The 15,141-nt window shown below is 36.9% G+C and overlaps 1 protein-coding gene across 1 annotated transcript in view; it reads right to left on the minus strand.

The window, feature by feature from the left end:
* TMEM135 (transmembrane protein 135) overlaps positions 1-15,141 on the minus strand; it is a 256,148-nt gene that overhangs the window by 143,449 nt on the left and 97,558 nt on the right. The window contains exon 5 of the mRNA XM_060018130.1: positions 3,962-4,027. Coding sequence (XP_059874113.1) covers positions 3,962-4,027 — 66 coding nt within the window. The remainder of the gene's footprint in view (positions 1-3,961; positions 4,028-15,141) is intronic.

The following is a 15,141-nucleotide window of genomic DNA, read 5'->3' on the forward strand; positions in this document are numbered from 1 at the left end:
AAATTGCTTATACTTTTAAATCATATACTTGCTTATACCTTCTTTTGAAGCTTTGTAATTGTAATTACTTCCTAGTTTCTTTATACGTTTTTATTTTCTTCCATAATTAGAATATAAGCTATCAGTGGACTAGAATATAAGCTCCCCAAAGATAAGGATATTGGTCTGTTTTGTTTACTGATAGATCACAGGCACCTAAAACAACATCAGGAACATAGAAGGTGCTCAATAAATACTTGTGGTGACTGAACAAATAGGCGAAGATTATTTTTTCTTCTATTCATGAATCTCTCCAACATAAAGACACAGATATGAAACATTAAACATTCTGAAAAAAATGAAGATAGATATGCTTGTACTTTAGAAAATTCACAGAATTTTTTTAAATTAATAAAGCTATAATAGATGAATCAACTCACTGGCTACAAGAAATCATTTAGCTTCTTCATTACATACTCTCAGTGATTCAATGGATATACAGTGGCAGCTGATACACAGAAGGTAAAGGCTTTAATTAAGACCTAGAGTTTGAAATCCCCTGCCTATGGTAAAGAACTGCTTAACTTTGTTCTCTTTTAAAACTCTGAATTAAGAAGACTCTAACAAAAAAAACACTAATTTCTGGATTATTCAGGTTTCAAGTTATATAAAATAACAGTACATAATTTTTCTGATACATAAATTTAAGAGAGCAACTTTATCTTTTTAACAAACAACTTGTTTCACCCTATATATACATAAGTACATGGAAGGCTGAAAACAGGATTGTATCTTTCTTGAAAATATTTTAAAAGTACAATTTTTGCGCCAAGCACATTCAATAACTATTTTTGATAGTGATAATTTTACAAGTTAGCCTTCCCAAATAAGGAAACACATTAACTCTGCCCAATATTACATTAACAACCTAAATGGGAAAAGAATTTGAAAAAGAACAGATACCTGTATATGTATAACTGAATCACTTTGCTGTACACCTGAAACTAACACATCGTTAATCAACTATACTCCAATGTAAAATAAAAAGTTAAAAAATAAAAAAATTTAAATTTTAAAAATTCTGCCACCCCAAAATTACCTGCTTTTTAGCTTATGTAATTTAATCAAAATAAAAAAAATCCAGCTACCCTATATATAGGACTGTACAAAGAATACATCAACATGGTTAGGCATTCAGTGACAAAACAGAATTGTGAAGGGTCAATATTTTTTTCTATTCATTTTAAGCTATATACCTCTACACATATGAGAAGATAACAGTGATAATCAGAATGCATTAAAAAACATGGCTGATTAATAATCTCAGAGGTCTTAGCTACTATGCTGTTGCTATTTTTCAACTGTCCAACTATAGGACAATTGAATCATTAGAAAACTCTAGTCTAAGTAAGTGAATTACATTGAGGGAGATTATATTGTATAGTGGAATGAATGGGCTTTGGAGTCAGATTGGGGTTCATATCCCAAGTCTTTCATCTCCTACCTCTTTGATCACAGGCAAAATGTTTAACTTCTCTGAGACTCAGTTTATCTACAAAATGGGCATAATAATTTCTCCCTTGCAGAGTTATGATGAAGATTTAAAAAGACAGTGTATCATTCCTTTGCTTAAATCCTCCAATGATTCATTATAACTTATAAAATAAATTTCAAACTCCTTCAAAAACTACGTTCTTCCTTTCAGAGAAAGGAACCATGTTTTCTGATCTCAACATTTCTTAAAATATGCAGGCAGAAGTGTCCAATAGGTAGACAAAATATAGGCTTAAAGCAGGAACACAAAGAAGGGAAGACAACAGACAAGCAAAGTTCAGCATCATCAAGGATCCAGATCACAAATTTACTCAGACTGCTATCTTTGTAATCTGGATATACCAGTCTTTATTCCTCCTACCTAATATCACTGTCATGGGGTTACTTATTATTCCCTGCTTAACGGATATTTTCGCAGTAATGAGCTAAAATAATTTTTCAAATAACCCTAGGACAAGTAAACTCCTTACCACTCTCCTCCCTTAGCATATCACAAGTTTTCTAACATTACAAATATGGTGATTTCAGCTTCTGTTTTAAGTAGTCCATTAAATTGTTAACCTTTGCGTTTATCTCCTACTTCTAAAGTAATTCTTTATTATTGGCCGGACACTAAAATTTAGGACGTTCCAAGTGTAAGCTGGACTCTAGTTACTTACTTCCAGACTCAACCTTAACTCTCTTTCAGGTTTTTCTCCCACGTATTGATGCCACTGTTTCCTCCACCAGAGAGTAAGCTCCTCTAAAGGTGGAAACCATATTACATCATCTATTCCCATAGCACTTAGCCTAGCATCTCCAAAAAATCTATGCCACTTGCATTTACACATATTCAATAATTTCTTTGTTTTGTTTTGTCTTAATTCTCTATTTCCTAAAAGTCAAATGACTAAAACTAATTTGTGGTCTAACCTAGCTACCATTTACTGAATATTTCACTATGTATCCCTATGTATTTTTTTAATCTACAAAATATCATCATATTTTATCAACTCTAAAATATCATAGACTTAATTTTAGAGGTGTTAAAATGTGAAAAATAGTAAATGGTGACTATGAAGTGCCACTGATTAGAAGACATATTCCATTTCCAGAGATCTTAAAACACAAGGAAAAAGTGTACAAGAGAGTGCTTATAAACTCTGTCCTACATTAATACCTGTTAAACAGGTTAGTTACCTGTTGCAATCCCCAGTAATTGGGGGAGAAATGGATCCAAAGCCAGCTGCTTTAACTACTTCCTTTCCATTAAGTAAAATATATACATATGCAATATGTGTTGATATGCTCAGATTACCTGCAAAACTGTCTTGCTTACATTTACTTCCCCAAACTTTTTATAAAAGAAGATAAAGTTCAAAAGTTCACTGACCACCTCCATGAAAAATTTCATAGTAATAACTAAAATCTAAAATTCATTTAGACACATTTTAGGCAAATAAATATGTCTGACTTTATTAATGGGAATGTTTTCTTCTCTCAAAATGGCACCACATACTGTAGTTTGTTGAGAATACAAAGAGATGAGTTAAGTATTTTTTCATAGACAAAATATATATTACAAATTAATACCAAAGAAATTTGCCAATATATGTACAATTAAACATTTAAAGGCATATAATTTCCAAATGACTGTGCATTTTCACCTAACAAGCAGATATATTGACTGATAAATTTTATAATCACACAATAATACAGTTTCAAGTGTTTAGGGTATTGAATTATATATATATTACATTAAATAACACAGAACTTGATTCCAGAATAAAAAGCACTGTATTTTATCCATAAATATTTGCTAGTAGGATAGAAAAGGGAACATGGCAATGTGACATTATATTCAACCTCAACCTAAGGATATCTTAGTAAGAGAGTGAATAAAGAAAAAGCAGACAGAGTGGTAATTAGGCCAGTAATAATTTGGTAATGAAAATTTATTTCAGGTAGATTTTTTTTTTAAGAATTGGTAGGAATATTTAGAAAAGTCTAAACTTAGACTCTATCATAATTGAGCCTCAACTATAAGAAAGAACAGATTAAATTCCATTTCTCTCCCTCCCTTCACCCTTCCTTCTGTGATAAATATCAACATTTCAAATTATTTTATGCTAGGAAAGAAGTATCACATCTGTAGAACATAAAATAGGAAGAAAGAAAGAAGTATGGGATTATGTTCAATAAATATATATATATTTGCAGAAGTTATTATTAAATGTCATTTTCTTTTAAGAGTGAAAACAATTGGTAACCAAAGATTAAAAGGCTCAGAAATTTATATTCAACACAAGATCTGATTCTAACATGACTTAACTGAAACAGATTTGTAGATGAGATTTACTCAATACTTTGTATATCAGGTATTCTCAGTTTGTTAAAAAAGTATACTATGAATTAAGAATTAATAATTGTATCAAAATTCTCATCTTACTTCTCCATTTCTTAACGTTGTGATGGTTCCTCTTGCTACACCCATTCTAAATAGTGTTTCTGTGGCCTGTGAATGTAAAAAAAAGCAAAAATATATCATCTATAATCTGTATTCAACTGTACATCCCAACCCCAAAATGCAAAACATTCAACACTATTACATTTTTTAGGAACTTCTAGAGAAGCATCAATAAGGCACAATAAGCTCTACATTATACTCCAGAAATATCATTTTCAGAACATTTTAATGCTATAAAGAGCCCAAACTGAAATATTTCAAAAGTTATTTAGATCTGCTATTATCACTCAATGCCTATAGTTTCAAATTAGCACACTTAAATAAGTTTAAAACTTAGTTTGGTTAACAAAGATTAAATAAAACTTTAGTACTGGAATTCAATTCAGAAATTATCATTTATTCTGATTTTTAGTTTCCATCTGATTTCAGTCCAAATCACTTGACTGGTACTGAAATACTGACAGAAGATGAAGTAATTCAGTGATGTCACATATTAAATAACACCTGAAAAGACTTAATGCTTTCTATACACTAACAATGAACAATTCTAAAAGGAACTTAAGAATTTTGTTTATAATAGCACCAAATTATATATATATATATATATATATATATATATATATATATATAAGACAGGAATAAATTTAACCAAAGAAGCAAAAGGCTTGTTCATTGAAAACTATAAAACACTGCTGAAAGAGATCTAAAAACATATAAATAAATGGAAAGACATCCTGTGTTCATGAAGTGGAAGATGTAATATTGTTAAGGTGTCAATACTATTCAAAATGATCTATAGAGTCAATGCTATTCCTACCAAAATCTCAATGACTTCTTTATAGAAATACAAAAATCCATCCTAAAATTCATATGGAACCCAAAAGACCCCAAATAGCCAAAATAACTTTGAAAAAGAGGAACAAAGTTGGAGGACTCACACCTTCTGATTTCAAAACTTACTTTAAAGCTACAGTAATCATAAAGATAACTCATAAAGACAGACATATAGGCCAATGAAATAGGAGAGAGCCTGAAACAAACCCTTGTATATGGTCTAATGATATTCTATAAAGGTACCGAGACCATTCTGTGGAGAAAGGACAGTCTTCTTAACAAATGACGCTGGGAAAATACCTGCAAAAGTATGAAGCTGAACCCTTACCTTATACCATACACAAAAATTAACTCAAAAGAGACCAGGGGAGCTGACTCCGGGTTCCTGGGGAACACCAGGCCGTGTGAAGCTGGGAAGGCAGTAACATCAAGCTCCTGTGGAGGATATAGATTCTTGCTGCAAGGAAGCAACAGCTGGTGATGGAACTTCACTCTTGACTTCTAGATTCCTTGTGCATAGTATTAAAGAAGATATCGAGGACTTCCGGGAAGATGGCAGAAGAGTAAGACGCGGAGATCACCTTCCTCTCCACAGATACACCAGAAATACATCTACGCGTGGAACAACTCCTACAGAACACCTACTGAACGCTGGCAGAAGACCTCAGACCTCCCAAAAGGCAAGGAACCCCCCACGTACCTGGTTAGGGCAAAAGAAAAAACTAAACAGAGACAAAAGGATAGGGACGGGTCCTGCACCAGCGGGAGAGAGCTGTGAAGGAGGAAAAGTGTCCACACACTAGGAAGCCCCTTCACGGGTGGAGACTTCGGGAGGCGGAGTGGGGGAGCTTGGGAGCCGCGGAGGAGAGCACAGCAACAGGGGTGCGGAGAGCAAAGCGGACAGATTCCAGCGCAGAGGATCGGGCCGACCGGCACTCACCAGCCGAGAGGCTTGTCTGCTCGCCCGCCGGGGCGGGCGGGGCTGGGAGCTGAGGCTCCAGCTTTTGTCGGAGCGCCGGGAGAGAACTGAGGTTGGCAGCGTGAACACAGTCTGCAGGGCGTTGGTGCGCCGCGGCTGGCCAGGAGAGAGTCGGGGTGGGGGGGGGGGGTCTGGACCTGCCGAAGAGGCAAGAGACTTTTACGTCCCTCTTTGTTTCCTGGTGCACGAGGAGAGGGGATTAAGAACGCTGCTTGAGAGAGCTCCAGGGACGGGCGCGAGCCGCGGCTAAGAGTGCGGAGCCCAGAGACGGACATGGGACGCTAAGGCCGCTGCTGCCGCCGCCAGGAGGCCTGTGTGCGAACACAGGTCACTAGCCACACCCCCTTCCGGGGAGCCTGTGCAGCCCGCCACTGCCAGGGTCCCGGGATCCAGGGACGGCTCCCCGGGAGAGCGCAAGGCGCGCCTCAGGCTGCAGCGTCACGCCGGCCTCTGCCCGCTGCAGGCCCGCCCCGCACTCCGTGACCCTCCCTACCCCCCGGCCTGGGTGAGCCAGAGCCTCCGAATCAGCGGCTCCTTTAACCTCGTCCTGTCTGAGCAAAGAACAGACGCCCTCCAGCGACCTACACGCACAGGCGGGGCCAAATCCAAAGCTGAGCCCCTGGGAACTGTCAGAACAAAGAAGAGAAAGGGAAATCTCTCCCAGCAGCCTCAGAAGCAGCGGATTAAAGCTCCACAATCAACTTGATATACCCTGCATCTGTGGAATACCTGAATAGACAACCAATCATCCCAAATTAAGGAGCCCTGTGGATGAAAGGCTCTTGGTGCTGCAGCCAGGACTCAGTGCTGTGCCTCTGAGGTGGGAGAGCCAACTTCAGGACACTGGTCCACAAGAGGCCTCCCAGCTGCACATAATATCAAACAGCAAAAATCTCCGAGAGATCTCCATCTCAACGCCAGCACCCAGCTTCACTCAACGACCAGCAAGCTACAGTGCTGGACATCCTATGCCAAACAACTAGCAAGACAGGAACACAACCCCACCCATTAGCAGAGAGGCTGCCCAAAATCATAGTAAGTCTACAGACACCCCAAAACACACCACCAGACGTGGACCTGCCCACCAGAAAGACAAGATCCAGCCTCATCCACCAGAACACAGGCACTAGTACCCTCCACCAGGAAGCCTACACAACCCACTGAACCAACCTTAGCCACTGGGGACAGACACAAAAAACAACAGGAACTACGAACCTTCAGCCTGCAAAAAAGGAGACCCCAAACACAGTAAGATAAGCAAAATGAAAAGACAGAAAAACACACAGCAGATGAAGGAGCAAGATAAAAACCCACCAGACCTAACAAATGAAGAGGAAATAGGCAGTCTACCTGAAAAAGAATTCAGAATAATGATAGTAAGGTTGATCTGAAATCTTGGAGATAGAATGGACAATAGAATGGACAAATTGCAAGAATCAGTTAACAAGGACCTAGAAGAACTAAAGATGAAGCAAGCAACGATGAACAACACAATAAATGAAATTAAAAGTACTCTAGATGGGATCAATAGCAGAATAACTGAGGCAGAAGAACGGATAAGTGACCTGGAAGATAAAATAGTGGAAATAACTACTGCAGAGCAGAATAAAGAAAAAAGAATGAAAAGAACTGAGGACAGTCTCAGAGACCTCTGGGACAACATTAAACGCACCAACATTCGAATTATAGGGGTTCCAGAAGAAGAAGAGAAAAAGAAAGGGACTGAGAAAATATTTGAAGAGATTATAGTTGAAAACTTCCCTAATATGGGAAAAGAAATCGTTAATCAAGTCCAGGAAGCACAGAGAGTCCCATACAGGATAAATCCAAGGAGAAATACGCCAAGACACATATTAATCAAATTGTCAAAAATTAAATACAAAGAAAACATATTAAAAGCAGCAAGGGAAAAACAACAAATAACACACAAGGGAATCCCCATAAGGTTAACAGCTGATCTTTCAGCAGAAACTCTGCAAGCCAGAAGGGAGTGGCAGGACATATTGAAAGTGTTGAAGGAGAAGAACCCTCAACCAAGATTACTCTACCCAGCAAGGATCTCATTCAGATTTGATGGAGAAATTAAAACCTTTACAGACAAGCAAAAGCTGAGAGAGTTCAGCACCACCAAACCAGCTCTACAACAACTGCTAAAGGAACTTCTCTAGGCAAGAAACACAAAAGAAGGAAAGGACCTACAATAACGAACCCAAAACAATTAAGAAAATGGGAATAGGAACACACATATCGATAATTACCTTAAATGTAAATGGACTAAATGCTCCCACCAAAAGACACAGATTGGCTGAATGGATACAAAAACAAGACCCATATATTTGCTGTCTACAAGAGACCCACTTCAGACCTAGAGACACATACAGACTGAAAGTAAGGGGATGGAAAAAGGTATTTCATGCAAATGGAAACCAAAAGAAAGCTGGAGTAGCAATTCTCATATCAGACAAAATAGACTTTAAAACAAAGACTATTACAAGAGACAAAGAAGGACACTACATAATGATCAAGGGATCGATCCAAGAGGAAGATATAACAATTGTAAATATTTATGCACCCAACATAGGTGCACCTCAATACATAAGGCAAATACTGACAACCATAAAAGGGGAAATCGACAGTAACACATTCATAGTAGGGGACTTTAACACCCCACTTTCACCAATGGACAGATCATCCAAAATGAAAATAAATAAGGAAACACAAGCTTTAAATGATACATTAAACGAGATGGAGTTAATTGATATTTATAGGACATTCCATCCAAAAACAACAGAATACACATTTTTCTCAAGTGCTCATGGAACATTCTCCAGGATAGATCATATCTTGGGTCACAAATCAAGCCTTGGTAAATTTAAGAAAATTGAAATTGTATCAAGTATCTTTTCTGACCACAACGCCATGAGACTAGATATCAATTACAGGAAAAGATCTGTAAAAAATACAAACACATGGAGGCTAAACAATACACTACTTAATAATGAAGTGATCACTGAAGAAATCAAAGAGGAAATCAAAAAATACCTAGAAACAAATGACAATGGAGACACAACGACCCAAAACCTGTGGGATGCAGCAAAAGCAGTTCTACGGGGGAAGTTTATAGCAATACAAGCCCACCTTAAGAAGCAGGAAACATCTCGAATAAACAACCTAACCTTGCACCTCAAGCAATTAGAGAAAGAAGAACAAAAAAACCCCAAAGCTAGCAGAAGGAAAGAAATCATAAAAATCAGATCAGAAATAAATGAAAAAGAAATGAAGGAAACAATAGCAAAGATCAATAAAACTAAAAGCTGGTTCTTTGAGAAGATAAACAAAATAGATAAACCACTAGCCAGACTCATTAAGAAAAAAAGGGAGAAGACTCAAATCAATAGAATTAGAAATGAAAAAGGAGAGGTAACAACTGACACTGCAGAAATAAAAGAGATCATGAGAGATTACTACAAGCAACTCTATGCCAATAAAATGGACAATCTGGAAGAAATGGACAAATTCTTAGAAATGCACAACCTGCCAAGACTGAATCAGGAAGAAATAGAAAATATGAACAGACCAATCACAAGCACTGAAATTGAAACTGTGATTAAAAATCTTCCAACAAAGAAAAGCCCAGGACCAGATGGCTTCACAGGCGAATTCTATCAAACATTTAGAGAAGAGCTAACACCTATCCTTCTCAAACTCTTCCAAAATATAGCGGAGGGAGGAACACTCCCAAACTCCTTCTACGAGGCCACCATCACCTTGATACCAAAACCAGACAAGGATGTCACAAAGAAAGAAAACTACAGGCCAATATCACTGATGAACATAGATGCAAAAATCCTCAACAAAATACTAGCAAATAGAATCCAACAGCACATTAAAAGGATCATACACCATGATCAAGTGGGGTTTATTCCAGGAATGCAAGGATTCTTCAATATACGCAAATCTATCAATGTGATAAACCATATTAACAAACTGAAGGAGAAAAACCATATGATCATCTCAATAGATGCAGAGAAAGCTTTTGACAAAATTCAACACCCATTTATGATAAAAACCCTGCAGAAAGTAGGCATAGAGGGAACTTTCCTCAACATAATAAAGGCCATATATGACAAGCCCACAGCAAACATCATCCTCAATGGTGAAAAACTGAAAGCATTTCCACTAAGATCAGGAACAAGACAAGGTTGCCCACTCTCACCACTATTATTCAACATAGTTTTGGAAGTTTTAGCCACAGCAATCAGAGAAGAAAAGGAAATAAAAGGAATCCAAATCGGAAAAGAAGAAGTAAAGCTGTCACTGTTTGCAGATGACATGATCCTATACATAGAGAACCCTAAAGATGCTACCAGAAAACTACTAGAGCTAATCAATGAATTTGGTAAAGTGGCAGGATACAAAATTAATGCACAGAAATCTCTGGCATTCCTATATACTAATGATGAAAAATCTGAAAGTGAAATCAAGAAAACACTCCCATTTACCATTGCAACAAAAAGAATAAAATATCTAGGAATAAACCTACCTAAGGAGACAAAAGATCTGTATGCAGAAAATTATAAGACACTGATGAAAGAAATTAAAGATGATACAAATAGATGGAGAGATATACCATGTTCTTGGATTGGAAGAATCAACATTGTGAAAATGACTCTACTACCGAAAGCAATCTATAGATTCAGTGCAATCCCTATCAAACTACCACTGGCATTTTTCACAGAACTAGAACAAAAAATTTTGCAATTTGTATGGAAACACAAAAGACCCCGAATAGCCAAAGCAATCTTGAGAACGAAAGAAGGAACTGGAGGAATCAGGCTCCCAGACTTCAGACTATACTACAAAGCTACAGTTATCAAAACGGTATGGTACTGGCACAAAAACAGAAAGATAGATCAATGGAACAGGATAGAAAGCCCAGAGAAAAACCCACGCACATATGGTCACCTTATCTTTGACAAAGGAGGCAGAAATGTACCGTGGAGAAAGGACAGCCTATTCAATAAGTGGTGCTGGGAAAACTGGACAGCTACATGTAAAAGTATGAAGTTAGATCACTCCCTGACACCATACACAAAAATAAGCTCAAAATGGATTAAAGACCTAAATGTAAGGCCAGAAACTATCAAACTCTTAGAGGAAAACATAGGCAGAACACTCTATGACATAAATCACAGCAAGATTCTTTCTGACCCACCTCCTAGAGTAATGGAAATAAAAACAAGAGTAAACAAATGGGACCTAATGAAACTTAAAAGCTTTTGCGCAGCAAAGGAAACCATAAAGAAGACCAAAAGACAACCCTTAGAATGGGAGAAAATATTTGCAAATGAAGCAACTGACAAAGGATTGATCTCCAAAATTTATAAGCAGCTCATGCAGCTTAATAACAAAAAAACAAACAACCCAATCCAAAAATGGGCAGAAGACCTAAATAGACATTTCTCCAAAGAAGATATACAGAGTGCCAACAAACACATGAAAGAATGCTCAACATCACTAATCATGAGAGAAATACAAATCAAAACTACAATGAGATATCATCTCACACCAGTCAGAATGGCTATCATCAAAAAATCTAGAAACAATAAATGCTGGAGAGGGTGTGGAGAAAAGGGAACCCTCTTACACTGTTGGTGGGAATGTAAATTGATACAGCCACTGTGGAGAACAGTATGGAGGTTCCTTAAAAAGCTACAAATAGAACTACCATATGACCCAGCAATCCCACTACTGGGCATATACCCTGAGAAAACCATAATTCAAAAAGAGTCATGTACCAAAATGTTCATTGCAGCTCTATTTACAATAGCCCAGAGATGGAAACAACCTAAGTGTCCATCATCGGATGAATGGATAAAGAAGATGTGGCACATATATACAATGGAATATTACTCAGCCATAAAAAGAGATGAAATTGAGCTATTTGTAATGAGGTGGATAGACCTAGAGTCTGTCATACAGAGTGAAGTAAGTCAGAAAGAGAGAGACAAATACCGTATGCTAACACATATATATGGAATTTAAAAAAAAAATGTCATGAAAAACCTAGGGGTGAAACAGGAATAAAGACACAGACTTACTAGAGAATGGACTTGAGGCTATGGGGAGGGGGAAGTGTAAACGGTGACAAAGCGATAAAGAGGCATGGACATATATACACTACCAAACGTAAGGTAGATAGCTAGTGGGAAGCAGCCGCATAGCACAGGGAGATCAGCTCGGTGCTTTGTGACCGCCTGGAGGGGTGGGATAGGGAGTGTGGGAGGGAGGGAGACGCAAGCGGGAAGAGATATGGGAATATATGTATATATATAACTGATTCATTTTGTTGTGAAGCTGAAACTAACATACCATTGTAAAGCAATTATACTCCAATAAAGATGTTAAAAAAAAAAAAAAAGAGACCAAAGACTAAATGTAAGAGTTAAAACTATAAAACTCTTAGAAGAAAACACATTGTTTTCCATTCATGATTCGGTGTCTGATGAGGACCTGCTTCCTGGTTACTATAGATGATTTTACATGACTATCTTGTTTGTATCCTGACATGGCAGAGAACAAAGAGAAGAAAGCTCTCTCTGCACTCTTACAAGGGAACTAATCCCATTCATAAGGGCTCCTCGTCGAATCCTAATTACCTCCCAAAAAGGCCCCACCTCGTAATACCATAACACTGCGGGGAGAGGGTTTTGACATGAATTTTGGGGAACACAAATATTCAGTCCATAACAGGAGTATTCCAGTCAGAATGGGCAGTAAGTACAAAGACCAGTAGGTAGGATCATGTTTGGTATGTTCAAGGACAAGTAAGATGGCACATGAGGCTGAAAGAAAAAGATTACGTGAGAGTCTGATTGAGAAAAGAGAAGATGCAAGTTCCTCTGTTCAATATGTCTTTTATTTTTCAATCTGGTATAAGAGGAATGCATTTCCAACCTTTATTAATCGAAAATATAATTCAAAGCATGCACTACTAAACAAATTTTTAAGAATTAGTATATGAACAACAAAAAAGAGAATTTAAATGTAAAAAGTGAATGAACATCTAAAGAAATGCAGAGTGAAGAAGGGATAAGAAACTAGAGGAAGCTGTAAGGAAACTGATGTATGTGTACAAAATCAGTGTGATCAGTGTAACATAAATAGCAGTGTAAACATATTAATTTAGTTATAAGGAAGCAAATAACAGAAGAAGTAAGGAAAAAGTTACAAGTAGCTGCCTTTGGGTTGTGGGACTCAGGCAGTGGAACAAGTAAATAAGAGTACTACTCTTTTTCTACTAGTTTGCAGCATACTATTTGACGGTTTAAACTACTTGTAAATCCTTGATCAAAACTTTTTTTTTAACTTTTAAAGGAACAAGTAATCCCTAGTATCCAGTTCTGCAAAGAGGTCAAATACTTTACAATTTTAATAGAGTGGTATATGTAAGAACATAGTTGAGGACTGAATAAGAGGATATAAAGTCAGTGTTAAGAGTCAACTCTTTCAAAAAGTTTCACAATAAAAGTGAGGAATGAGACTTGAGTTGTTGCCAGGAAGAGCAGAGTTGAGAGAAAACTGACAACAGGATATTTTGAGGATAAAAGACTTAGACAAGTTTTTAATGGCTTAGTAGAAGTAGTCAGTAAGATGGAAGAAGATACAGACACAGGAAGGATAATGGATCCTGACTGAAGAGCATTCCTGCAGAAGACGGTTAAGAGCACACAGAGCAATCTGTTAGCTATGTTACATGGGAGATGGTCCAGATATAGGCAAATGCTTTCCTTCCCTCTCCCTTTCCCTCTCTGAATTAGGAGACAGGATTAGAAGAAGGAGGGGCGTGGGGTTGGTGTTTGATATCTACATGCTGTTAGAAAATAAAAAAACTTTTAGGACAAACACTGCTAAATTTGTGATTGCAGCGCAACATGAACATGATTCCAATGCATAATTCACAGAGAGCTAAAATAGGCCACCAATGGGGAGGAAGAAAGGTTATTCACATATGCAAACAAAAAACAAGCGATAAATGAATGACTTTGCTATGACAGAATTTTACTAAAGCATATACAGCTAGATGTTGAAACAATTATTTACAGAAATCTTTATTAAAGGAAAAGAACTTCTAACCACTGATACACCGCATTTTTTTCTATTCTTAATGATAGGTACATTAAATTACATCTTCCAACTTCCTGTTTCTTTTTAAACCTTATTTAATCTAGTGATGTGATTAAGAGTCCTCAGCTAGGTCAGGTTAGTTACTGTATATATTTGAGGACCAAAAGGGGAAAGGCAGAGGCAACAAGCACTTGGGATGAAATACACAACTTCTCCTCTAAATCACATCAAACTACTTACTCTTTTGTGTCTCAAAAACCTGAGGCAGTTTGAAGATCTAAATCTTCTTCTGCACTTTCTCCAGTAGGAAAAGAATACCAAATTCAATCTTTTGTTTCCAACTAAATTGATTTATTTCATGAGCTCTTCCCAGCAACATGTTTAAGGACTGTCTCATTCTAACAGCACTCTGTCAGTTCAGCTCAGCTTCCTTTGATTCTATAGGAAAGCACTGGAGTGAACAACATTCTTTTGACCTCTACTAAAGAGATTGCTTTTAATTTACTTGTTACCCAAACAACGACTAACAAGTACCCAAAACAATGAGATACAGGGCTAATGCTCAGCATTTGTAAATTTACCACCAGCAAACTCTTCATTGAAATTTGCCTCTCCTTGAGTTTTGATAACAACTAAAATGATTAATACTAAAAACATTCATTAAACATCTGTCACTGGCAGGGAAAAAACCATATGTAGGTCCTCAGTTAAAAACAGGTTATCAAGAGAGACTGCTTTTAAGTAGAGTGTTAGATAAAAGTGACTTAGGAGACATGAAATCTAGATGTAAGAAATGCAAAGTTCTGGACTGGATCCTTGTGTTTGTGTGTGCAAATCAAAAAAGAGCCAGAAGGATATACAATGAATTGACAACAGTACTAATCTCTGAGTGGTTTTATTTATTTTCTAATGTTCCATCATGCATATATACTGTTTGGTAACAATAAAAAGAAAAGTAACAATTTTTGTACACTAAAAGATAAAACAGAATTTTGGAACAACATAAAATGTTATAATACAAGCAATACAACATTGAGTAGCTCCCAAAGTGAAAATAATCAAAAGTCAATAGAGACTCATGTTATTACAGTTTAATGCTTTTTAATGCATTAAATCAACACAAAATAAGTAAAATTAACAAGAAATATATATTTAATAGACTTTACCTTGAAAAGCAGTATGATTATAAAAACTTTAAAGCATCATATTAAAGAAAGACTTC

Source organism: Delphinus delphis, chromosome 8 (assembly GCF_949987515.2).
Source record: "Delphinus delphis chromosome 8, mDelDel1.2, whole genome shotgun sequence".
Taxonomy (NCBI): Eukaryota; Metazoa; Chordata; class Mammalia; order Artiodactyla; family Delphinidae; genus Delphinus; species Delphinus delphis.